General features: G+C 38.8%; 1 protein-coding gene across 10 annotated transcripts in view; it reads left to right on the forward strand.

Annotated features, from left to right (window-relative positions):
* Positions 1 to 25,595, forward strand: part of KIF27 (kinesin family member 27) — a 147,889-nt gene that overhangs the window by 110,626 nt on the left and 11,668 nt on the right. For all 10 annotated transcript variants that reach the window (XM_057498536.1, XM_057498539.1, XM_057498537.1 and 7 more), the window contains 3 exons: positions 8,552 to 8,758; positions 10,240 to 10,438; positions 19,124 to 19,288. In XM_057498536.1, the coding sequence (XP_057354519.1) occupies positions 8,552 to 8,758; positions 10,240 to 10,438; positions 19,124 to 19,288 (571 nt within the window). The remainder of the gene's footprint in view (positions 1 to 8,551; positions 8,759 to 10,239; positions 10,439 to 19,123; positions 19,289 to 25,595) is intronic.

Here is a 25,595-nt window from a genome sequence, read left to right on the forward strand (position 1 = left end):
ACATAATTGTAGGTTCCAGCTATCACCCTACCAAGCTGTTACAATATCTTGACTATATTCCTTATGCTATACATTACATCCTGGTTACTTATTTATTTTACCATTGGAAGTCTGTCCTTTTTTTTTTTTTTGTGAGCGCATCTCTCATATTTATTGATCAAATGGTTGTTAACAACAATAAAATTCTGTATAGGGGAGTCAATACTCAATGCACAATCATTAATCCACCCCAAGCCTAATTTTCATCAGTCTCCAATCTTCTGAGGCATAACAAACAAGTTCTTACATGGAGAAAAAATTCTTACATGAGAAATAAGTTACACAGTGAACAGTACAAGGGCAGTCATCACAGAAACTTTCGGTTTTGCTCATGCATTATGAACTATAAACAGTTCAAATATGAATACTAATTTGGTTTTTATACTTGATTTATATGTGGATACCACATTTCTCTCTTTATTATTATTATTTTTAATAAAATGCTGAAGTGGTAGGTAGATAAAAGATAAAGGTAGAAAACATAGTTTAGTGTTGTAAGAGAGCAAATGTAGATGATCAGGTGTGTGCCTGTAGACTATGTGTTAATCCAAGCTAGACAAGGGCAATAAAACATCCACGTATGCAGAAGATTTCTCTCAGAATGGGGGGGTGAGGTTCTAAGCCTCACCTCTGTTGATCCCCAATTTCTCACCTGATGACCCCCCTGCGACTGTGCCTGTCTTAGGTTGTTCCTCCCTTGAGGAATCTTACCTGTCTCTGGCTAACCAGTCATCTTCTGGGGCCATACAGGGAAATGTAAAGTTGGTAAGTGAGAGAGAAGTCTTATTGTTTGAAATAATTAGCTTTTTACTTCTTTGCATGTTTATGCCCTGTAGCTTCTATGCCCAGCATTTGTCTTGAGGTATCTTTACCACTTGGAAGAATTATGATACTCGGTAAATTTGATATGAGGCACGAATTCTATTTAAGGGTTGTAATTAGGAAGGAAGAAGAAAAGCTATAGAGGTAGCAGACAGAAGAAAACATGGGAAGATTGATTATTTCTTTGACATATCTTCTTGTAGAGTAACTTCAGCATGTATAGTTTTAAACTACTACTTAAATTGCACAAACACATTACAGTTACATAACCAAAGCATACCTGTAATTACCAGCCATCTCCAGTGAAACCAAGAAAACCAGTTAGGCACCTTAGGCATTTGTGAAAACTTATCTATGATATGGTGGATATTGCCCAACTGAACTTGAATAGTCTGAGAGAAATCAGACAAATTTAAACAACCCATTCCTGGGGACTGTTCACATGCCATATGTTCTTTTAACAGTAAATAGTCTGTAGTTGTAAGATTTTGGAGCGCTACAATTTGCACTTCTCCTAATTCTTGGTTGAGTTCCAACAGTATAGATCCAGTCAAATTTGTTGTTTTACTGTATGCACAGGCCAGCTTAGATATCTCCTTCATTCCCATGGCAAGTCCAGGAGCTGGTGGGATCAGTGCATCTACGGCTGTAGCAGTGCGTGGATCTTTGTTGGGGTTTTTTGATGATCATCTTCTGGCATGAGTCTTCCAGAGAGTGCTGATGTTGGAAGTTCTCTTTCATATCGTATCTTAGTTCATTTTCGGGGTAGCCCAATTAGACTTTGATCTTCTGTATAAACGCAAACAGACCCTTTTCCTACACTTTTATATGCCCTTTATACCTTTGTGTAGAACTCATTAGAGGTTACCACACAGGAACTGCCCTTTTTTTTTGGTTTTGTTTTGTTTTGTTTTTTGTATCACTAATCTACACTTACATGACGAAGATTATGTTTACTAGGCACTCCCCTATACCAGGTCTCCCCTATAAACCCCTTTACAGTCACTGTCCATCAGCATAGCAAAATGTTGTAGAATCACTACTTGCCTTCTCTGTGTTGTACAGCCCTCCCTTTTCTCCTACACCCCCATGCATGTTAATCTTAATACCCCTCTACTTCTCCCCCCCTTATCCCTCCCTACCCACCCATCCTCCCCAGTCCCTTTCCCTTTGGTACCTGTTAGTCCATTCTTGAGTTCCGTGATTCTAGTGCTGTTTTGTTCCTTCAGTTTTTCCTTTGTTCTTATATTCCACAGATAAGTGAAATCATTTGGTATTTCTCTTTCTCCGCTTGGCTTGTTTCACTGAGCATAATACCCTCCAGCTCCATCCATGTTGCTGCAAATGATTGGATTTGCCCTTTTCTTACGGCTGAGTAGTACTCCATTGTGTATATGTACCACATCTTCTTTATCCATTCATCTATCGATGGACATTTAGGTTGCTTCCAATTCTTGGCTGTTTTAAATAGTGCTGCGATAAACATAGGGGTGCACTGATCTTTCTCATACTGGATTGCAGCATTCTTAGGGTAAATTCCTAGGAGTGCAATTCCTGGGTCAAATGGTAAGTCTGTTTTGAGCATTTTGATGTACCTCCATACTGCTTTCCACAATGGTTGAACTAACTTACATTCCCACCAGCAGTGTAGGAGGGTTCCACTTTCTCCACAACCTCGCCAACATTTGTTGTTGTTTGTCTTTTGGATGGCAGCCATCCTTACTGGTGTGAGGTGATACCTCATTGTAGTTTTAATTTGCATTTCTCTGATAATTAGCGATGTGGAGCATCTTTTCATGTGTCTGTTGGCCATCTGTATTTCTTTTTTGGAGAACTGTCTGTTCAGTTCCTCTGCCCATTTTTTAATTGGGTTATTTGTTTTTTGTTTGTTGAGGCGTGTGAGCTCCTTATATATTCTGGACGTCAAGCCTTTATCGGATGTGTCATTTTCAAATATATTCTCCCATATTGTAGGGATCCTTCTTGTTCTATTGATGGTGTCTTTTGCTGTACAGAAGCTTTTCAGCTTAATATAGTCCCACTTACTGATTTTTGCTGTTGTTTTCCTTGCCCGGGGAGATATGTTCAAGAAGAGGTCACTCATGTTTATGTCTAAGAGGTTTTTGCCTATGTTTTCTTCCAAGAGTTTAATGGTTTCATGGCTTACATTCAGGTCTTTGATCCATTTTGAGTTTACTTTTGTATATGGGGTTAGACAATGGTCCAGTTTCATTCTCCTACATGCAGCTGTCCAGTTTTGCCAGCACCACCTGTTGAAGAGACTGTCATTTCGCCATTGTATGTCCATGGCTCCTTTATCAAATATTAATTGACCATATATGTCTGAGTTAATGTCTGGATTCTCTAGTCTGTTCCATTGGTTTGTGGCTCTGCTCTTGTGCCAGTACCAAATTGTCTTGATTACTATGGCTTTATAGTAGAGCTTGAAGTTGGGGAGTGAGATCCCCCCTACTTTATTCTTTCTCAGGATTGCTTTGGCTATTCGGGGTCTTTGGTGTTTCCATATGACTCTTTGAATTATTTGTTCTAGTTCATTGAAGAATGTTGCTGGTAGTTTCATAGGGATTGCATCAAATCTGTATATTGCTTTGGGCAGGATGGCCATTTTGACGATATTAATTCTTCCTAGCCACAAGCATGGGATGAGTTTCCATCTGTTAGTGTCCCCTTTAATTTCTCTTAAGAGTGACTTGTAGTTTTCAGAGTATAAGTCTTTCACTTCTTTGGTTAGGTTTATTCCTAGGTATTTTATTTTTTTGATGCAATTGTGAATGGAGTTGTTTTCCTGATTTCTCTTTCTGTTGGTTCATTGTTAGTGTATAAAAAAAGCCACAGATTTCTGTGTGTTGATTTTGTATCCTGTAACTTTGCTGTATTCTGATATCTGTTCTAGTAGTTTTGGGGTGGAGTCTTTAGGGTTTTTTATGTACAGTATCATGTCATCTGCAAATAGTGACAGTTTAACTTCTTCTTTACCAATCTGGATTCCTTGTATTTCTTTGTTTTGTCTGATTGCCGTGGCTAGGACCTCCAGTACTATGTTAAATAACAGTGGAGAGAGTGGGCATCCCTGTCTTGTTCCCGATCTCAGAGGAAATGCTTTCAGCTTCTCGCTGTTCAATATAATGTTGGCTGTGGGTTTATCATAGATGGCCTTTATTATGTTGAGGTACTTGCCCTCTATTCCCATTTTGCTGAGAGTTTTTATCATGAATGGATGTTGAACTTTGTCAAATGCTTTTTCAACATCTATGGAGATGATCATGTGGTTTTTGTCTTTCTTTTTGTTGATGTGGTGGATGATGTTGATGGACTTTCGAATGTTGTACCATCCTTGCATCCCTGGGATGAGTCCCACTTGGTCATGGTGTATGATCCTTTTGATGTATTTTTGAATTCGGTTTGCTAATATTTTGTTGCGTATTTTTGCATCTACGTTCATCAGGGATATTGGTCTGTAGTTTTCTTTTTTGGTGGGGTCTTTGCCTGGTTTTGGTATTAGGGTGATGTTAGCTTCATAGAATGAGTTTGGGAGTATCCCCTCCTCCTCTATTTTTTGGAAAACTTTAAGGAGAATGGGTATTATGTCTTCCCTGTGTGTCTGATAAAATTCCGAGGTAAATCCATCTGGCCCGGGGGTTTTGTTCTTTGGTAGTTTTTTGATTACCGCTTCAATTTCGTTGCTGGTAATTGGTCTGTTTAGATTTTCTGTTTCTTTCTGGGTCAATCTTGGAAGGTTGTATTTTTCTAGGAAGTTGTCCATTTCTCCTAGGTTTCCCAGCTTGTTAGCATATAGGTTTTCATGGTATTCTCTAATAATTCTTTGTATTTCTGTGGGGTCCGTCGTGATTTTTCCTTTCTCGTTTCTGATACTGTTGATGTGTGTTGACTCTCTTTTCTTAATAAGTCTGGCTAGAGGCTTATCTATTTTGTTTATTTTCTCAAAGAACCAGCTCTTGGTTTCATTGATTTTTGCTATTGTTTTATTCTCCATTTTATTTATTTCTTCTCTGATTTTTATTATGTCCCTCCTTCTGCTGAATTTAGAGCTCATTTGTTCTTCTTTTTCAAATTTCGATAATTGTGACATTAGACCATTCATTTGGGATTGTTCTTCGTTTTTTAAATATGCTTGGATTGCTATATACTTTCCTCTTAAGACTGCTTTTGCTGTGTCCCACAGAAGTTGGGGCTTAGTGTTGTTGTCATTTGTTTCCATATATTGCTGGATCTCCATTTTGATTTGGTCATTGATCCATTGATTCTTTAGGAGCATGTTGTTAAACCTCCATGTGTTTGTGAGCCTTTTTGTTTTCTTCGTAGAATTTATTTCTAGTTTTATACCTTTGTGGTCTGAAAAGTTGGTTGGTAGAATTTCAATATTTTGGAATTTACTGAGGCTCTTTTTGTGGGCTAGTATGTGGTCTATTCTGGAGAATGTTCCATGTGCATTTGAGAAGAATGTGTATCCTGTTGCTTTTGGATGTAGAGTTCTATAGATGTCTCTTAGGTCCATCTGTTCTAGTGTGTTGTTCAGTGCCTTCGTGTCCTTACTTATTTTCTGCCTGGTGGATCTATCCTTTGGGATGAGTGGCATGTTGAAGTCTCCTAAAATGAATGCATTGCAGTCTATTTCCCCCTTTAGTTCTGTTAGTATTTGTTTCACTTATGCTGGTGCTCCTGTGTTGGGTGCATATATATTTAGAATGGTTATATCCTCTTGTTGGACTGAGCCCTTTATCATTATGTAGTGTCCTTCTTTATCTCTTGTTACTTTCTTTGTTTTGAAGTCTATTTTGTCTGATATTAGTACTGCAACCCCTGCTTTCTTCTCACTGTTCTTTGCTTGAAACATGTTTTTCCATCCCTTGACTTTTAGTCTGTACATGTCTTTGGGTTTGAGGTGAGTTTCTTGTAAGCAGCATATAGATGGGTCTTGGTTTTTTATCCATTCTGTTACTCTGTGTCTTTTGATTGGTGCATTCAGCCCATTAACATTTAGGGTGACTATTGAAAGATATGTACTTATTGCCATTGCAGGCTTTAAATTCGTGGTTACCAAAGGTTCAAGGTTAACCTCTTTAGTATCTTACTGTCCAGCTTAGCTCGTTTTTTGAGCTGTTATATACACTGTCTGGAGATTCTTTTCTTCTCTCCCTTCTTATTCCTCCTCCTCGATTCTTCATATGTTGGGTGTTTTGTGCTGTGCTCTTTCTAGGAGTGCTCCCATCTGGAGCAGTCCCTGGAAGATGTTCTGTAGAGGTGGTTTGTGGAAAGCAAATTTCCTCAGCTTTTGTTTGTCTGGGAATTGTTTAATCCCACCGTCATTTTTGAATGATAGTCGTGCTGGATACAGTATCCTTGGTTCAAGGCCCTTCTGTTTCATTGTATTAAATATATCATGCCATTCTCTTCTGGCCTGTAGGGTTTCTGTTGAGAAATCTGATGTTAGCCTGATGGGTTTCCCTTTATGGATGACCTTTTTCTCTCTAGCTGCCTTTAACACTCTTTCTTTGTCCTTGATGTTTGCCATTTTAATTATTATGTGTCTTGGTGTTGTCCTCCTTGGATCCTTTCTGTTGGGGGTTCTGTGTATTTCCGTGGTCTGTTGGATTATTTCCTCCCCCAGTTTGGGGAAGTTTTCAGCAATTATTTCTTCTAAGATACTTTCCATCTCTTTTCCTCTCTCTTCGTCTTCTGGGACCCCTATAATACAGATATTGTTCCTTTTGGATTGGTCACACAGTTCTCTTAATATTGTTTCATTCCTGGAGATCCTTTTGTCTCTCTCTATGTCAGCTTCTAAGCGTTCCTGTTCTCTGATTTCAATTCCATCAATGGCCTCTTCTATTCTATCCATTCTGCTTATAAACCCTTCCAGAGTTTGTTTCATTTCTGCCATCTCCTTTCTGGCATCTGTGATCTCCCTCCGGACTTCATCCCATTTCTCTTGCGTATTTCTCTGCATCTCTGTCAGCATGTTTATGATTCTTATTTTGAATTCTTTGTCAGGAAGGCTGGTTAGGTCTGTCTCCTTCTCTGGTGTTGTCTCTGTGATCTTTGTCTGCCTGTAGCTTTGCCTTTTCATGGTGATAGGAATAGTTTGCAGAGCTGGGACGAGTGACGGCTGGAAGGACTTCCTTTCTTGTTGGTTTGTGGCCCTCCTCTCCTGGGAGAACAGCGACCTCTAGTGGCTTGTGCTGCGCAGCTGCGCGCAGACAGGGCTTATGCTTCCTGACCAGCTGCTATGGAGTTAATCTCCGCTGTTGCTGTGGGCGTGGGCATGGTCTGGCCTGGCTTGGGCAACTACTCCAAAGTGGTGGAGTCGCGTTGGAGGGGGAGCAGCCTGGAGGCTAATTATATCCGTAAGGGGCCTCCCTGCTCCCTGCAGCCCAGGGGTCAGGGCGCCCAGAGATCCCCGGATTCCCTACCTCTGGATCAAGTGTCCCGCCCTCCCCCTCTAAGACTTCCAAAAAGCACCCGCCAAAACAAAACAACGACCACAAAAAAAAAAAAAAAAAAGAAATTTTTAAATTAAAAAAAAAAAAAGAAGAAAAATTTTTAATTAAAAATAAAGGTGGTCACTCGTTTTTCTTTATTCTCCTGTGCCAGCCTCAGGCCTCTGCTCACCGGTCTTGCTGCCCTGTTTCCCTAGTATTGGGGTCCCTATCCCTTTAAGACTTCCAAAAAACGCTCGCCAAAACAAAACAGCAAAAAAGCAAAAAAAAAAATGGTCGTGCGCTTTTCTTATGTCCTCCAGCACCCGGCCTCCAGTGCCCGCTCACTGTTCTTGCTGCCCTGTTTTCCTAGTATCCAGGACCCTGCACTCTGGCCCAGATGGCTGGGGCTGGGTGTTCGGCAGCCCTGTGCTCCGTCTCCCTCCCGCTCTGCCTATTCTTCTCCCGCTGGGAGCTGGGGTGAGGGGCGCTCGGCTCCCGCCGGGCCGGGGCTTGTACCTTACCCCCTTCGCGAGGCGCTGGGTTCTCTCAGGTGCGGATGTGGTCTGGATATTGTCCCGTGTCCTCTGTTCTTTATTCTAGGAAGGGTTGTCTTTGTTATATTTTCATAGATATTTGTTGTTTTGGGAGGAGATTTCCGCTGCTCTACTCACACCGCCATCTTCCACCCTCCCCCCTTACTTTTTTTTATGCCATCCTCTGTTTTTTCCCTAGAGACTCTTCTCTGATTACTGTTCTTAATAACTTACTCCAAATTTCTTCTTTCTTTTCCGTCAATATACTGTTTTGGTAGATTCTTGAAGGGACACCAAGGAGTCTCCAGGTCTCACTGACATGAAACATACACCTTAGGGGCTATGGAGGGAGATAAATGACAATACCACTAATCCTGTGGGCTGAGGTTTTGCCCACATGTTTTCCTTAGTGATCAGCATTTGCTGTATGACCTTGGGACTTTTCATAACTTACTTAAACTTCTGGTCCTTCCATTTTACTACACAAGGTTTACTGCAAGGGTTCAATGATTATATGTTATATATATTCATATTCATACAGTGCATTGTATAGCAGAGCAATCACTCAATAGACATTTTGTTAAAATCTTGTTAAAAGAATTATACTGGCTCAAATAGCAGAGTAAGAGTATATGACAGACTCCAAGCTATACTATTTCATTTAAAATGAATGATTTCTAATTGTGTTATGTCTAGGAAGAACATGTTCTTTTCCAACTTGAAGAAGGGATTGAAACTTTGGAGGCTGCAATTGAATACAAGAATGAAAATATCAAGAGTCGCCAGAACTCACTCAGAGCTTCACTCCAAAACGTCCCTCATAGTGAAGCAAATGTCTTGGGAAAACTAATTTGCCTGCATCCTCTTGAGATTAGAGCTATTCTTTTGAGATATTTCAATAAGGTTTGTTTTTGAGGGATAGTTTTCCTATAAAAAGGGTCAAGCTTATCTCACATTTATTTACAATTTTTAAAGAAATTGAAAGACCTAAAAATTCTTATGATGTAACTACAGATTTAAGCTTGATTTCTCTTTACATTGCTGATTGTAGTCTTCTGAAAACTTTGTGCTTATCCAAGTATGTAGGCCTAACTTGGTGAGGTTTTTAAAGTTGCAGGCCTTTTGAAAGAAGAGCTTTTTGAAATAGTTTTAAAAACCAAAGAATTTAAGTTATATTCCTCAGTCACTATTTCTTGGATATTTTCTGGATTTGCTTGTTGCTACTCAGCATTCATGAAAATCAAGGCCCTCCAATCTTGGGTTTCCTTGCCTTCACTGCTGTAGTGCTGGGGACACCAGCACTTTCTCACCACACACTGAACTGAAATGCAGATAAAGTGTGCATCAGTGATTGTCGTAGATTTTAGCATGAGCCTGAATGTGCTTAACATCAAGTAAAATATTTCATTGTATATGAATTTTACAACTTACTGAAGTACAGATGTATCAGAGCATTGAGAAATATATCCATCTTTTCTCTAATGTCTTCTCTTAAGATACTGATTAAGAAGTAGTAGACAAGTAGATAAGGAATACCAGATAATTAATGAAAACAAAACACTGAGGTTTAAAATAAAGTTCTAATCCTGTTAGACAAGTAAAATAAAGATGAAAAGGTGATAGAAATGTTACACACCACCTTCCTCTTGTATAATTACTGTCAGTAGTAAGCTACTATTATTGATGAGAATGCATCCTTTTGCTGGGTATATGGGGGACAGAAAAATGGTGTAGGACTGTCTGAGGCCCTGATATAGGTAATTTTCTTTTGGTGTTTTTAGAGCAAGGGTTCTTAACCCAAAGCACGGTCAGTGGATTTTGTGATTCTGAGAACACTTTGAAGAAATAAATATTTTTCTGGAGACAAGGCCATTACATTGTTAACAAGTTCTGTGACACAGACATTTTCTGAAGTATTTTTACTTTATATCAGTTCAGAGAAGAACCCATTGGACTAAATGCACCATCTGACACCTAACTCTATTTATTGTCTAAAAAATTCTGCCCCTTACTTATAACGTCCATTTTGTAGTTAAAACTGGGCAGTATCCAGATATTACAAGAGTCTTTAGATTCTCAATGCCTTCTTAGACTAGAGAAACAGAGTTTAGGACTGCTATAGATGTAAGCTACAGAGATCATGTCTAAGAAATGATGGAGGGGTACTGTTAGAGCAACATCGTATGTGAACTCAAATAGTTACCAATTCAGAATCCCAACAAATTCAAAAGGCTGTTAGGATATTTTGGGGTATTTTACAAAGCATTTGCCTAGTTATACCATGATGATTAAGGAAGTTCTTTATGTAGCATAAGAGAAGTAGATTAATGTGTTATATTAAGCTATCTAAGACATCCTTAAAAAGTAAAAAATGTCTTTGCTAGGTGGTTAATTTGCGAGAAGCTGAAAAGAAACTACAGTTACAGAATGAAGAATCTAAAATTAAGGTTTTGGAACAGGATAATATGGTTCGTGAGTTGGAATCTGCACTGGAACATCTGAAATTGCAGTGTGACCGGAGACTGACCCTCCAACAAAAGGAACATGAACAAAAAATGCAGCTGCTGTTACATCATTTCAAAGGTACTTGCTCCTTCTCATCAGTTGTGTTATGGTGCTGTGCAGGAGAGGGTTAGGGAAGGAAGGGTGGATTTGAACATATAAAAGCCTAACATAAATAGTTACCACTTATACATGTTTTTGTGCTTTACATGTCCTGGTTACCCTATGCTGGGATGTTGCCTTTGATGTAGGGCTGTTCGTGGTAGAAATGCCATCCCTTCTGCCTGTCCCCAGGCCATGCATAAGAATTGTTGTAATCCTGTTAATTTGTTCTTGGTCTAGTTTTTCTGTACAAATTTGGGATGACGTCTGGCTTTGTGATACACAGAAGTTTCTCTCTCCAAAAGTTTTAGTACTTTGATATTTAAATTACTTCCTATCAGAAAATTAAACTGATAGGCTCTGTTAGATTTCTAGCTACCTTTCTCATTATAATTTTCAGTTGATTGTAAATTTTACACATTAGATTATATCTGAGGTCAAAATTAGTATGCCATTGAAAGATGGCAGCATGAGAGGTAGGACAGAGGCTTCCTCTTAAAACCACATATAATATGAAAATATAATTAATACAACTAATCCTGAAAGAGCAACAGAAAAGAGGGCTGTGCCAGACTACATACATCTGGAAAAAAGAATAAACCTCATGGAACATGGTAACATATCAAAGCCGTGGCCAGGCGGGACCCAATCCCATCCCCCACCCCATCTCACCAGTGGGAGGAAGAGAAACAGAATGAAGAGGGAGTGGAGGCATGGGACCGCTGAACATCTAGCTATGGAGAGCTGCTCTGGGAGCACAACCCTACATTATGTGATGCTCTCGTGATTAGGTGGATTGGAAAGCTAAGACACACAGAATACATGGAGAGACTGAGATTCCAGCTGCTAGTGGAAAACAGGGATCCATATCTGGCTGCTCTGGGGCAAAAGAAAGGCAGGCAATCTGAGAGACTTCCTAACAATGAGAGGGCTGCTAAAGTGGCAAGGATTGCACAGAATTTACTGCTCAGGAGAAAGGACAGGTAGACTAAGTTGTCCAGGTGCACTCTGCCCAGCAGGTTGGGAACTTTCACGATCTTCAGGTGCTCCATCCCCCTGGCTGGCTACGCAGCTCCAGGGCCCACATCTGTGATATGCACCCTGCTGCACCTTCCTCCCAGCCAGCCCGCAACCTGGCTTTTAAACCAGCAAACCCTGCCCTGGCGTCAGGCCAGCCAGAGGGAAGCCCAGCCTACAGCAGCTACAAACGTAAAGCATAGAGGCTTATACCTGTGTGCTTGGCCCACTGGATCTGGCAGTGGAGACAGGAATAGCATCAGGGAATCAGGAAACACCTCTTTCCTCCCCCCAGGCAACACCACCATTCCCCTACGACCTCTGACATTGCTCCAAGGGCTGAGCAGCTCCAGAGAGTAAAGCTTCTGGGCACTCAAAGGTGCCACATACAAATATGAAATGTCAAAGAAGCCTGGTTCAGAGCAGAATTATAAATACACCAGAGAATGAGTCCAATGAAATTGACCTCATGAATCTTCCTAAAAGAGATTTCAAAATAAAATAAAGAGCTCATGCACCTCAACAAAAAAAAGCAAATAAGCCAATTAAAAAATGGGCAAAGGATCTGAAAAGACACTTCTCCAAAGAAGAAATTCAGATGGCCAACAGGCACATGAAAAGATGCTCCACATCGCTAATCATCAGAGAAATGCAAATTAAAACCACAGTGAGATATCACCTCACACCAGTTAGGATGGCCAACATCCAAAAGACAAACAACAACAAATGTTGGCAAGGTTGTGGAGAAAGGGGAACCCTCCTACACTACTGGTGGGAATGTAAACTAGTTCAACCATTGCGGAAAGCAGTATGGAGGTTCATCAAAACACTCAAAATACTATTTGACCCAGGAATTCCACTCCTTGGAATTTACCCTAAGAATGCAGGAGCCCGGTTCAAAAAAGACATATGCACCCCTATGTTTATTGCAGCACTATTTACAATAGCCAAGAAATGGAAGCAACCTAAGTGTCCATCAGTAGATGAATGGATAAAGAAGTGGTACATATACACAATGGAATATTATTCAGCTATAAGAAGAAAACAAATCCTACCATTTGCAACAACATGGATGGAACTAGAGGGTATTATGCTCAGTGAAATAAGCCAGGTGGAGAAAGACAAGTATCAAATGATTTCACTCATCTGTGGAGTATAAGAACAAAGAAAAAACTGAAGGAACAAAACAAAAGCAGACTCACAGAACCCAAGAATGGACTAACAGTTACCAAAGGGAAAGTGACTGAGGAGGATGGGTGGGAAGGGGAGGATAAGCAGGTAAAAGGAGCATTATGATTGGCACACATAATGTAGCAGTGGGTACACAGGAAAGCAGTATACACAGAACAAGTAATGACTCTATAGGATCTTACTAAGCTTATGGACAGTGACTGTAATGGGGTATGTTGTGGTGGGGACTTGATAATAGGGGGAGTCTAGTAACCATAATGTTGTTCAGGTAATTGTACATTAACAATTCCAAAAGAAAAAAAATAAAAAAAAGAAAAAGAAAAGCAGCCAGAGAGCAAAATAAGATCACATACAAAGGAAAACCCATCAGGCTATCAAGACTTCTCAGCAGAAACCTTATAGGCCAGAAGGGAGTGGCATGATATATTTAATGCAATGACGCAGAAGGGCCTAGAACGAAGAATACTTTATCCAGCAATATTATCATTTAAATTTGAAGGAGGGATTAAACAATTTCCAGATAAGCAAAAGCTGAGAGAATTTAGCTCCCACAAACCATCTCTACAGTGTATTGTGCAGGAACTGCTAAAGGTGCAAGTGTTCCTAAGTTTTAATAGCTGTCACCAGAGGTAATAAAACCACAGTAAACAATGTAGAACAGTTAATTACTAAGGAAATGCAAACTTAAATCAAGTACCCCCAAAGTCAATCAAGAGATAGACAAAGAGTACAGAATATGATACCTAATATACAAAGAATAGAGGAGGAAGAAAAAGGTGGAGAAAAAAAGAACATTTAGATGGTGTCTGTAATAGCATACTAAGTGAGTTAAGTCAAGCTCTTAGATAGTAAGAAAGTTAACCTTGAACCTTTGGAAACCATGAATCTAAAGCCTGCAATGGCAATAAGTACATACCTATCGATAATCACCCTAAATGTAAATGGTCTAAATGCCCAATCAAAAGACATAGAGTCACTGAATGGATAAAAACACAAGATCCATCTATATGCTGCCTACAAGAGACTTACTTTAAACTCAATGACATACACAGACTAAAAGTAAAGGGATGGAAAAGGTATTTCATGCAACCAATATGGAGAAAAAAGCATGAGTGAGTTGCAGTACTTGTATCAGATAAAATAGACTTCAAAACAAAGAAAGTCACAAGAGACAAAGAAAGACATTATGTAGTGATAAACAGGTCAATCTAACAAGAAGATATAACTATTATAAATATCTATGCACCCGACACAGGAGCACCTACATATATGAAAGAAATACTAACAGAATTAAAAGGGAAAATAGAATGCAATGCATTCATTCTAGGAGACTTCAACACTCCACTCACTCCATAGGACAGATCAACCAGACAGAAAATAAGTAAGGAGACAGAGGCACTGAACAACACACTAGAACAGATGGACCTAACAGACATCTACAGAACTGTACACCCAAAAGCAGCAATATACACATTCTTCTCAAGTGCACATGGAACATTTTCCAGAATAGACCACATACTAGGCCACAGAAAGAGCCTCAGTAAATTCAAAAATTGTACTAACCAGCTTCCCAGACCACAAAGGTATGAAACTAGAAATAAATTATGCAAATAAAATGAAAAAAACCACAAACACATGGAGGCTTCACAACATGCTGCTAAATAACCAGTGGATCAATGACCAAATAAAAACAGAGATCAAGCAATATATGGAGACGAATGACAACAAAAATTCAATACAGCAAAACCCGTGTGACGCAGCAAAGGCCATACTAAGAGGGAAGTATATTGCAATACAGGCCTACCTCAGGAAAGAAGAAAATCCTGTATGAACAGTCTAAACTCACAATTACCAAAATTAGAAAAAGAAGAACAAATGAGGCCCAAAGTCAGTAGAAGGAGGGACATAATAAATATTAAAGCAGAAATAAATAAAATTGAGAAGAATAAAACAATAGAAAAAATTAATGAAACCAAGAGCTGGTTCTTTGAGAAAATAAAGAAAATAGATAAACACCTAGCTAGACTTATCAAGAAAAAAAGAGAGTCTATACAAATAAACATAATGAGAAAGGAGAAATAACTATGGACACCATAGAAATACAAAGAATTATTAGAGAATACTATGAAAAATTATATGCTAACAAACTGGATAACCTAGAAGAAATGGACAATTTTCTAAAAAAATACAACCTTCTAAGGCTGACCTAGAAAGAAACAGAAAATCTGAATAGACCAATTACCAGCAACGAAATTGAATTGGCAATCAAAAAACTACCTAAGAACAAAACCCCTGGACCAGATGGCTTCACTGCTGAATTTCATGAGACATTTAGTGAAGACCTAGTACCCAGCCTCCTTAACATTTTCCAAAAAGTAGAAGAGATTATACTTCCAAACTCATTCTACATGGTCAGCATCTCTCTAATACCAAAACCAGGCAAAGACACCACAAATAAAGGAAATTACAGACCAATATCCCTGATGAACACAGATTCAAAAATACGCAACCAAACATTAGCAAACCGAATTTTAAAATATATCAAAAAATTATCCACCAGGATCAAGTAGGATTTATTCCAGTGATGCAAGGATGGTGCAACATTCGAAAATCCATCAACATCATCCACCACATCAACAAAAAGAAGGACAAAAACCACATGATCATCTCCATAGATGCCGATAAAGCATTCGACGAAATTCAGCATCCATTCTTGTTAAAAACTGTCAACAAAACGGGTATAGAGGGCAAGTACCTCAACATAATAAAGGCCATATATGACAAACCCACAGCCAACATCATACTTAACAGCGAGAAGCTGAAGGCCTTTCCTTTAAGATCGGAAACAAGAGAAGGATGCCCACTCTCTCCACTTTTATTCAACATACATCTGGAGGTCCTCACCACAGCAATTAGAGTATTCAAAGAAATAAAGAGCATCCAGATTGGTAAGGAAGAAGTTAAACTGTCCCTGTTTGCAGATGACATGATATTGTACATAAAAAACCCTAAATAATCCACTCCAAGATAACTAGATCTAATATCTGAATTCAGCAAAGTTGCAGGATACAAAATTAATACACAGAAATCTTTTGCATTCTTATATACTAATGATGAACTAGCAGAGGGAGAGATCAGAAAAACAATTCCATTCACAATTGCATCAAAAAGAATAAAACACCTAGGAATAAGCCCAATCAAGGAAGTGAAAGACCTATACTTTGAAAACTACAAGACACTCATGAGAGAAAGAAGATAACAATAAATGGAAACACATCCCATTCTCATGGATAGGAAGAGTTAATATTGTTAAGATGGCCATCCTGCCTAAAGCAGTATATAGGTTCAATGCAATTCCTTTCAAAATACCAAGAGCATTCTTCAACAAACTAGAAAAAATAGTTTTAAAATTCATATGGAACCATAAAAGACCCTGAATAGCCAAAGCAATCCTGAGAAGGAAGAATAAAACTGGGGGATTATGGTTCCCAACTTCAAGCTCTACTACAAAGGCACAGTAATCAATACAATTTGGTACTGGCACAAGAAAAGACCCATAGAACAATGGAACAGACTATAGAGCACAGATATAAACCCAACCATATATGGTCAATTAAGATAGTATAAAGGAGCTGTGGACATACAATGGGGAAATGACAGCCTCTTCAACAGCTGGTGTTGGCAAAACTGGACAGCTAAATGCAAGAGAATGAAACTGGATTATTGTTTAATCCCATACACAAAAGCAAACTTGAAATGGATCAAAGACCTGAATGTAAGTCATGAAACCATAAAACTCTTAGAAGACAACATAGACAAAAATCTCCTGAATATAAATAGGAGCAACTTCTTCCTGAACGCAACTCCTTGAGCAAGGGAAACAAAAACAGAAATGAACACATGGGAGTGCATCAAACTAAAAAGCTTCTGTATGGCAAAGGACACCATCAACAGAACAAAGAGGCATCCTACAGTATGGAAGAATTTATTTGTAAATGATGTATCTGACAAGGCATTAACATCCAAAAGTATAAAGAACTCACATGCCTCAACACCCAAAAAGCAAACAACCCAATTAAAAATGGGCAGAGGATATGAAGAGATACTTCTCCAAAGAAGAAATTCAGATGGCCAACAGGCACATGAAAAGATGCTCCACATCACTAATTATCAGGGAAAATCAAATTAAAACCACACTGAGATATCACCTCACAGCAGTAAAGATGGCTAGCATCAAAAAGTCTAAGAACAACAAATGTTTGTGAGGATGCAGAGAAAGGGGAACCCTCCTACACTGCTGGTGGGAATGTAAGCTAGTTCAACCATTGTGGAAAGCCATATGGAGGTTCCTCAAAAAATTAAAAATAGAAATACCATTTGACTCGGGAATCCCACTCCTTGGAATTTACCCAAAGAATACAAGTGCTCAGATTCCAAAAGACATATGCACTGCTATTTTTATCGCAGCACTATTTACAATAGCCAAGATATAGAAGCAACCTAAGTGTCCATCAGTAGATGAATGGATAAAGAAGTGGTACATATACACAATGGAATACTATTCAGCCATAAGAAAGAAACCATTTGCAACACTATGGATGGAGCGGGAGGATATTATTCTCAGTGAAATAAGCCCAGTGGAGAAAGGCAAGTACCAAATGATTTCCTTCATTTGTGGAGTATAACAATGAAGGAAAACCGAAGCAACCAAACAGCAGCAGAATCACAGACTCCAAGAAGGGACTAGCGGTTACCAAAGGGGAAGGGTGTGGGAGGGTGGGTGGGGAGGGAGGGAGAAGGGGATTGAGGGGTATTTTGTTTAGTACACATAGTGTGAGGGGTCACGGGGAAAACTGTAGCACAGAGAAAGGCCAATATTGAAATCTGTGTCATCTTACTACACTGATGGACAGTGACTGCAATGGGGTATGGGTGGGGACTTGATAATGTGGGTAAATGTAGTAACCACATTGTTTTTCATGTGAAACCTTCATAAGAGTGTATATCAATAATACCTTAATAAAAAATTAAAAATAAAAGAAATATAACCTAATAAAAGTAACAACACATTAATGTTAAAAAAAATTAGTCTACCATTGATGAGTATCGTGCATAATGGTTCAGCTGTCAAATCTGATGTGGAAAAAGCTGTCATAGCACCTGGTCCTCATGTTACCTGGGTTTATGGCCACTACATAGAAAGTTGTTATGGTAACAGAATCACTTTCTGGTGATACCGGCAATGCTTCAATCCAGGCTGCTTAGCTGCTTTTTCTTGATTCTTGGTGAATTGATAGCTGAAAATGGGTTGAAAGGAATCTGGAAGAAGCAACCCGAGTAAGTAGAAAACTGGAAAATATGTGAATTTGGATGTTGAGACAGTTTGTTTCTAATTCTATAACCAGTATTTATCACTCAGATGCCTGACAGGATTTCCTTGACAGGATCCCATACATGTTTTCATTGAAACATGCTCTCCTTACCGTATTTTAGTTCAGTGTTTAGTCTCTAAAAGTGATATTTTAATAGAATTTTGAATGTGTTTTTCAAGTGATTGGCTTTTTACCACAAAAGCTCATGCTATAGCCAAGTGCATACATTTAAAAAATCATTCATTTACAGCAAAATTGTGACTGAAAATGTTAATAATTTATGAATTTTCTAATTCCAACTATGAGTATGGGACTTAAATTGATTTACATGATATCCTTTGTGAGGATTCTGATTTATGGTGTTATTAAAGTATTATTTTTAACAAGATGATGTCTCAATTTAAAATATACAGATATACCTAGATCAAATTTTACAAAACAGCCAATTATTAACAAAACAAAATTACAAACCAGTGGGACCATTTTATAAATTTTCTAATACAGAGTAGATTGGAAAGCATGTATTTTCTGAATTTCAGTAAACTAGATTTTACTGATTGTAGAAGATAACCCAATTGAGACAGTTTTAGACATTCACAAATATTAATTAGAAGCTTTAAGTAATATTGTAGTATAAGCTAGAACTTTACTTACACTATTACCCCCTCTTCTCCTTTTTTGTGGTGTTTTCCTTTGTGATTTAATCTTCTGGCCTCTTTTGACAGGTTATTTTTTGTGGGGGGGTTTTGGCTTTATAGTTCTTGGGCCTAATGAATCTTAAGCTTATGACTTTCCATATATCCACAGTTCTGTATATAAACTTTACAAAAGATAATGATGAGTTCCAAATGTGGCCTTTTTATGAAAACACCTTACTTCTGTTGTTCTAATACTTATGAATTATGAAAATGTGGTAGTTGGTAGGGATTAGAGTAGAGAAGGTGACTAAGGGCAGAAGAGTCCAGATTTTATCTGAAAATAAATTCAGGTAACAGATAGATGTTTAAATATAGTCTTTAAATATAGTCAATAATTTTCAATCTGATTATTGAAACTGATTTGAATATAAACTACTGTTTTATAGAACAAAATGGGGAAGGCATTATGGAAACTTTCAAAACATATGAAGATAAAATCCAGCAGCTGGAGAAAGATCTTTATTTCTATAAGAAAACCAGCAGAGATCTTAAGAAGAAACTTAAGGAACTGGAAGGGACAGCAATTCGGTGGCAACTAGCACCATCTGAACGTAAGACATTTAGTGTCACTTGTTATGCTGACACTGCTACCCTGGCATTTGGTGAAGTCATGCCTGATCTGTAGTTAACCTTTACTAATTGATTTGGTCATTTAAGATTAGACATTTAACTTCTGTTTGTCTATGTGAACAAAAACAGTTGTCCAGTCTATGTGTAAGACAGAAAAAATCCCAGGACAAGTGAATGAACAAATATGTAGTGTGGAGGAAACTTCATGTATTGTTGCCTTTTGTATTTGCTGACTTAAAATAACCCATAGTCTAAGATAGCTGCTGTTTTCCTTTTTCATGGTATTCTAAGCCTTCTGATTATCACAGACAGAGAGAAAGAAGAAAAAAAGAGAGAGGAAAAGAGAGAAAGAAAGAAAGCTACTTTACAAAAGTAAAAAGTGCTATGATTGAAATGGACCCTCTATGAGCCTGCCAATTAGAAAGGATTCAGTATTTCTAGAGAAAGTATTCTTCTAGTAATTTAAATATGGTTTAGGAAAAGTTGATTGTACAGCCTTTTAGGAACACACCCCTTTTGTATCTGTAAAGAAAATTGCTTAAAATGAGTACAAGATTGTAAAGAGGCCAGTGAAAAATTATGTGTATGCATAATGAAAAGATACATGCTGAGTATATAATATAAGCAGAATTAACATAGTTAAAAAATTTTTAACTCACTAATATCTTAGAAAAGTAGTTTCTAAATTCATGATGTTTATAATTTATCGACATTTTCAGAAGTAGTTCCATTTAACCCTTAAACTCAAGGTAAGCCAGTGTCTGCTAACCCCTTTTAGATGAAGGAATTGAAACTTTGAAAGGTCAAGTGACTCATGAACAGAACAGTAATTAGAACATGGTCTAACTTCCTTTGTCTTCTGACTCCTGCTCTAGTATTCTAGGATAAAAGTTGTCTTATGATAGAGATGTGATACACACATACAAATCTTGCCAAACAGACTAAACTTTCTGATTTTGAGTGTAGTAATGCAGAGGTACTGATACAGTTAAATTACTTAAAATACTGCCGGCAGTATATAGCTGAGCCTTTTCCTTGGAACACTACTTGCAAAAAATGAAAACACAAGGATGTATTAAGTAGTAAACAGAACAATCAGCATAAAAACATTTATAGATTTAAGAAAATTCACTTTCAAATTTGAGATATCTGAACTTAGGTATCTAGCATTTAAATGGCCCATGTTTACACTACTAAGTCTACTAGACAGCTCTTAAAAAGCAGTGGTATATTGGTATACAGGCTTAAGAAACTTAGGTCATCATCCTATTCTTTAATGAAACAAATACAGAAAGCTTTAAAAAAGTTAAATCAGAGAGGGGTGGAAGATGGCGGCGTGAGAAGAGCAACGGAAATCTCCTCCCAAAACCACATATATCTATGAAAATATAACAAAGACAACCGTTCCTAGAATAAGGACAATATCCAGACCACATCCGCACCTGAGAGAACCCAGCGCCTCGCGAAGAGGGTAAGATACAAGCCCCGGCCCGGCGGGAGCCGAGCGCCCATCCCCCCAACTCGCGGCAGGAGAAGAATAGGCAGAGCGGGAGGGAGACGGAGCACAGGACTGCCGAACACCCAGCCCCAGCCATCTGGGCCAGAGTGCAGGGCCCTGGATACTAGGAAAACAGGGCAGCAAGAACAGTGAGCGGGCACCGGAGGCCGGGCGCCGGAGGACACCAGAAAAGCGAGCGACCATTTTTTTTTTTTTTTGCTGTTTTGTTTTGGCGAGTGCTTTTTGGAAGTCTTAAAGGGAAAGGGCCCCCAATACTAGGGAAACAGGCAGCAAGAACAGTGAGCGGGCACTGGTGGCCTGGCACCGGAGGACACCAGAAAAGCGAGCGACCATTTTTTTTTTTTTTTTTGCTGTTTTGTTTTGGCAAGCGCTTTTTGTAAGTCTTAAAGGGATAGGGAACACAATACTAGGGAAACAGGGCAGCAAGACCGGTGAGCAGATGCCTGAGGCTGGCGCTGGACAATAAAGAAAAATGAGCGGCCACTTTTTTTTTTTTTTTTTTTAATTAAAAAAAAATTTTTTTTTTTAATTTAGTTTTTTTTGTGTGTGTGTGGTCATTGTTTTGTTTTGGCAGGTGCTTTTTGGAAGTCTTAAAGGGGCATGGCAGGACACTTAATCCAGAGGTAGGGAATCTGGGGATCTCTGGGCACCCTAACCCCTGGGCTGCAGAGAGCAGGGAGGACCCTTACCGAGATAAATAGCCTCCAGGCCGCTCCCCCTCCCACGCCACTCCACCACTTTGGAGCAGAGGCCCGAACCAGGCCACGCCCACAGCAACAGCGGAGATAAACTCCATAGCAGCCAGGCAGGAAGCAGAAACCCTGTCTGCGCACAGCTGCCCAGCACAGGCCACTAGAGGTCGCTGTTCTCCCAGGAGAGGAGGGCCACAAACCAACAAGAAAGGAAGTCCTTCCAGCCGTCACTCGTCCCAGCTCTGCAAACTATTCCTATCACCATGAAAAGGCAAAGCTACAGGCAGACAAAGATCACAGAGACAACACCAGAGAAGGAGACAGACCTAACCAGCCTTCCTGACAAAGAATTCAAAATAAGAATCATAAACATGCTGACAGAGATGCAGAGAAATACGCAAGAGAAATGGGATGAAGTCTGGAGGGAGATCACAGATGCCAGAAAGGAGATCGCAGAAATGAAACAAACTCTGGAAATGTTCATAAGCAGAATGGATAGGATGCAAGAGGCCATTGATGGAATTGAAATCAGAGAACAGGAACGCATAGAAGCTGACATAGACAGAGATAAAAGGATCTCCAGGAATGAAACAATGTTAAGAGAACTGTGTGACCAATCCAAAAGGAACAATATCCGTATTATAGGGGTTCCAGAAGAAGAAGAGAGAGGAAAAGAGATGGAAAGTATCTTAGAAGAAATAATTGCTGAAAACTTCCCCAAACTGGGGGAGGAAATAATCGAACAGACCACGGAAATACACAGAACCCCCAACAGAAAGGATCCAAGGAGGACAACACCAAGACACATAATAATTAAAATGGCAAAGATCAAGGACAAAGAAACAGTTTTAAAGGCAGCTAGAGAGAAAAAGGTCACCTATAAAGGAAAACCCATCAGGCTAACATCAGACTTCTCGACAGAAACCCTACAGGCCAGAAGAGAGTGGCATGATATATTTAATACAATGAAACAGAAGGGCCTTGAACCAAGGATACTGTATCCAGCACGACTATCATTCAAATATGACAGTAGGATTAAACAATTCCCAGACAAACAAAAGCTGAGGGAATTTGTTTCCCACAAACCACCTCTACAGAACATCTTACAGGGACTGCTCTAGATGGGAGCACTCCTAGAAAGAGCACAGCACAAAACACCCAACATATGAAGAATCGAGGAGGAGGAATAAGAAGGGAGAGAAGAAAAGAATCTCCAGACAGTGTATATAACAGCTCAAAAAACGAGCTAAGCTGGACAGTAAGATACTAAAGAGGTTAACCTTGAACCTTTGGTAACCACGAATTTAAAGCCTGCAATGGCAATAAGTACATATCTTTCAATAGTCACCCTAAATGTTAATGGGCTGAATGCACCAATCAAAAGACATAGAGTAATAGAATGGATAAATAAGCAAGACCCATCTATATGCTGCTTACAAGAAACTCACCTCAAACCCAAAGACATGTATAGACTAAAAGTCAAGGGATGGAAAAATATATTTCAAGCAAACAACAGCGAGAAGAAAGCAGGGGTTGCAGTACTAATATCAGACAAAATAGACTTCAAAACAAAGAAAGTAACAAGAGATAAAGAAGGACACTACATAATGATAAAGGGCTCAGTCCAACAAGAGGATATAACCATTCTAAATATATATGCACCCAACACAGGAGCACCAGCATATGTGAAACAAATACTAACAGAACTAAAGGGGGAAATAGACTGCAATGCATTCATTCTAGGAGACTTCAACACACCACTCACCCCAAAGGATAGATCCACTGGGCAGAAAATAAGTAAGGACACGGAAGCACTGAACAACACAGTAGAGCAGACAGACCTAATAGACATGTATAGAACTCTAAATCCAAAAGCAACAGGATATACATTCTTTTCAAGTGCACATGGAACATTCTCCAGAATAGACCACATACTAGGCCACAAAAAGAGCCTCAGAAAATTCCAAAAGATTGAAATCCTACCAACCAACTTTTCAGACCACAAAGGCATAAAACTAGAAATAAACTGTACAAAGAAAGCAAAGAGGCTCACAAACATATGGAGGCTTAACAACACGCTCCTAAATAATCAATGCATCAATGACCAAATCAAAATGGAGATCCAGCAATATATGGAAACAAATGACAACAAAAACACTAAGCCCCAACTTCTGTGGGACATAGCAAAAGCAGTCTTAAGAGGAAAGTATATAGCAATCCAAGCATATTTAAAAAAGGAAGAACAATCCCAAATGAATGGTCTAATGTCACAATTATCGAAATTGGAAAAAGAAGAACAGATGAGGCCTAAGGTCAGCAGAAGGAGGGACATAATAAAGATCAGAGGAGAAATAAATAAAATTGAGAAGAATAAAACAATATTAAAAATCAATGAAACCAAGAGCTGGTTCTTCGAGAAAATAAACAAAATAGATAAGCCTCTAGCCAGACTTATTAAGAAGAAAAGAGAGTCAACACACATCAACAGTCAGAAACGAGAAAGGAAAAATCACGACGGACCCCACAGAAATACAAAGAATTATTAGAGAATACTATGAAAACCTATATGCTAACAAGCTGGAAAACCTAGGAGAAATGGACAACTTCCTAGAAAAATACAACCTTCCAAGATTGACCCAGAAAGAAACAGAAAATCTAAACAGACCAATTACCAGCAACGAAATTGAAGCGGTAATCAAAAAACTACCAAAGAACAAAACCCCCGGGCCAGATGGATTTACCTCGGAATTTTATCAGACACACAGGGAAGACATAATACCCATTCTCCTTAAAGTTTTCCAAAAAATAGAGGAGGAGGGGATACTCCCAAACTCATTCTATGAAGCTAACATCACCCTAATACCAAAACCAGGCAAAGACCCCACCAAAAAAGAAAACTACAGACCAATATCCCTGATGAACGTAGATGCAAAAATACTCATCAAAATATTAGCAAACCGAATTCAAAAATACATCAAAAGGATCATACACCATGACCAAGTGGGATTCATCCCAGGGATGCAAGGATGGTACAACATTCGAAAGTCCATCAACATCATCCACCACATCAACAAAAAGAAAGACAAAAACCACATGATCATCTCCATAGATGCTGAAAAAGCATTTGACAAAGTTCAACATCCATTCATGATAAAAACTCTCAGCAAAATGGGAATAGAGGGCAAGTACCTCAACATAATAAAGGCCATCTATGATAAACCCACAGCCAACATTATATTAACAGTGAGAAGCTGAAAGCATTTCCTCTGAGATCGGGAACTAGACAGGGATGCCCACTCTCTCCAATGTTATTTAACATAGTACTGGAGGTCCTAGCCACGGCAATCAGACAAAACAAAGAAATACAAGGAATCCAGATTGGTAAAGAAGAAGTTAAACTGTCACTATTTGCAGATGACATGATACTGTACATAAAAAACCCTAAAGACTCCACCCCAAAACTACTAGAATGGATATCGGAATACAGCAAAGTTGCACGATACAAAATCAACACACAGAAATCTGTGGCTTTCCTATATACTAACAATGAACCAACAGAAAGAGAAATCAGGAAAACAACTCCATTCACAATTGCATCAAAAAAATAAAATACCTAGGAATAAACCTAACCAAAGAAGTGAAAGACTTATACTCTGAAAACTACAAGTCACTCTTAAGAGAAATTAAAGGGGACACTAACAGATGGAAACTCATCCCATGCTCGTGGCTAGGAAGAATTAATATCGTCAAAATGGCCATCCTGCCCAAAGCAATATACAGATTTGATGCAATCCCTATGAAACTACCAGCAACATTCTTCAATGAACTGGAACAAATAATTCAAAAATTCATATGGAAACACCAAAGACCCCGAATAGCCAAAGCAATCCTGAGAAAGAAGAATAAAGTAGGGGGGATCTCACTCCCCAACTTCAAGCTCTACTATAAAGCCATAGTAATCAAGACAATTTGGTACTGGCACAAGAGCAGATCCACAGACCAATGGAACAGACTAGAGAATCCAGACATTAACCCAGACATATATGGTCAATTAATATTTGATAAAGGAGCCATGGA

Source organism: Manis pentadactyla, chromosome 3 (assembly GCF_030020395.1).
Source record: "Manis pentadactyla isolate mManPen7 chromosome 3, mManPen7.hap1, whole genome shotgun sequence".
Lineage (NCBI taxonomy): Eukaryota > Metazoa > Chordata > Mammalia > Pholidota > Manidae > Manis > Manis pentadactyla.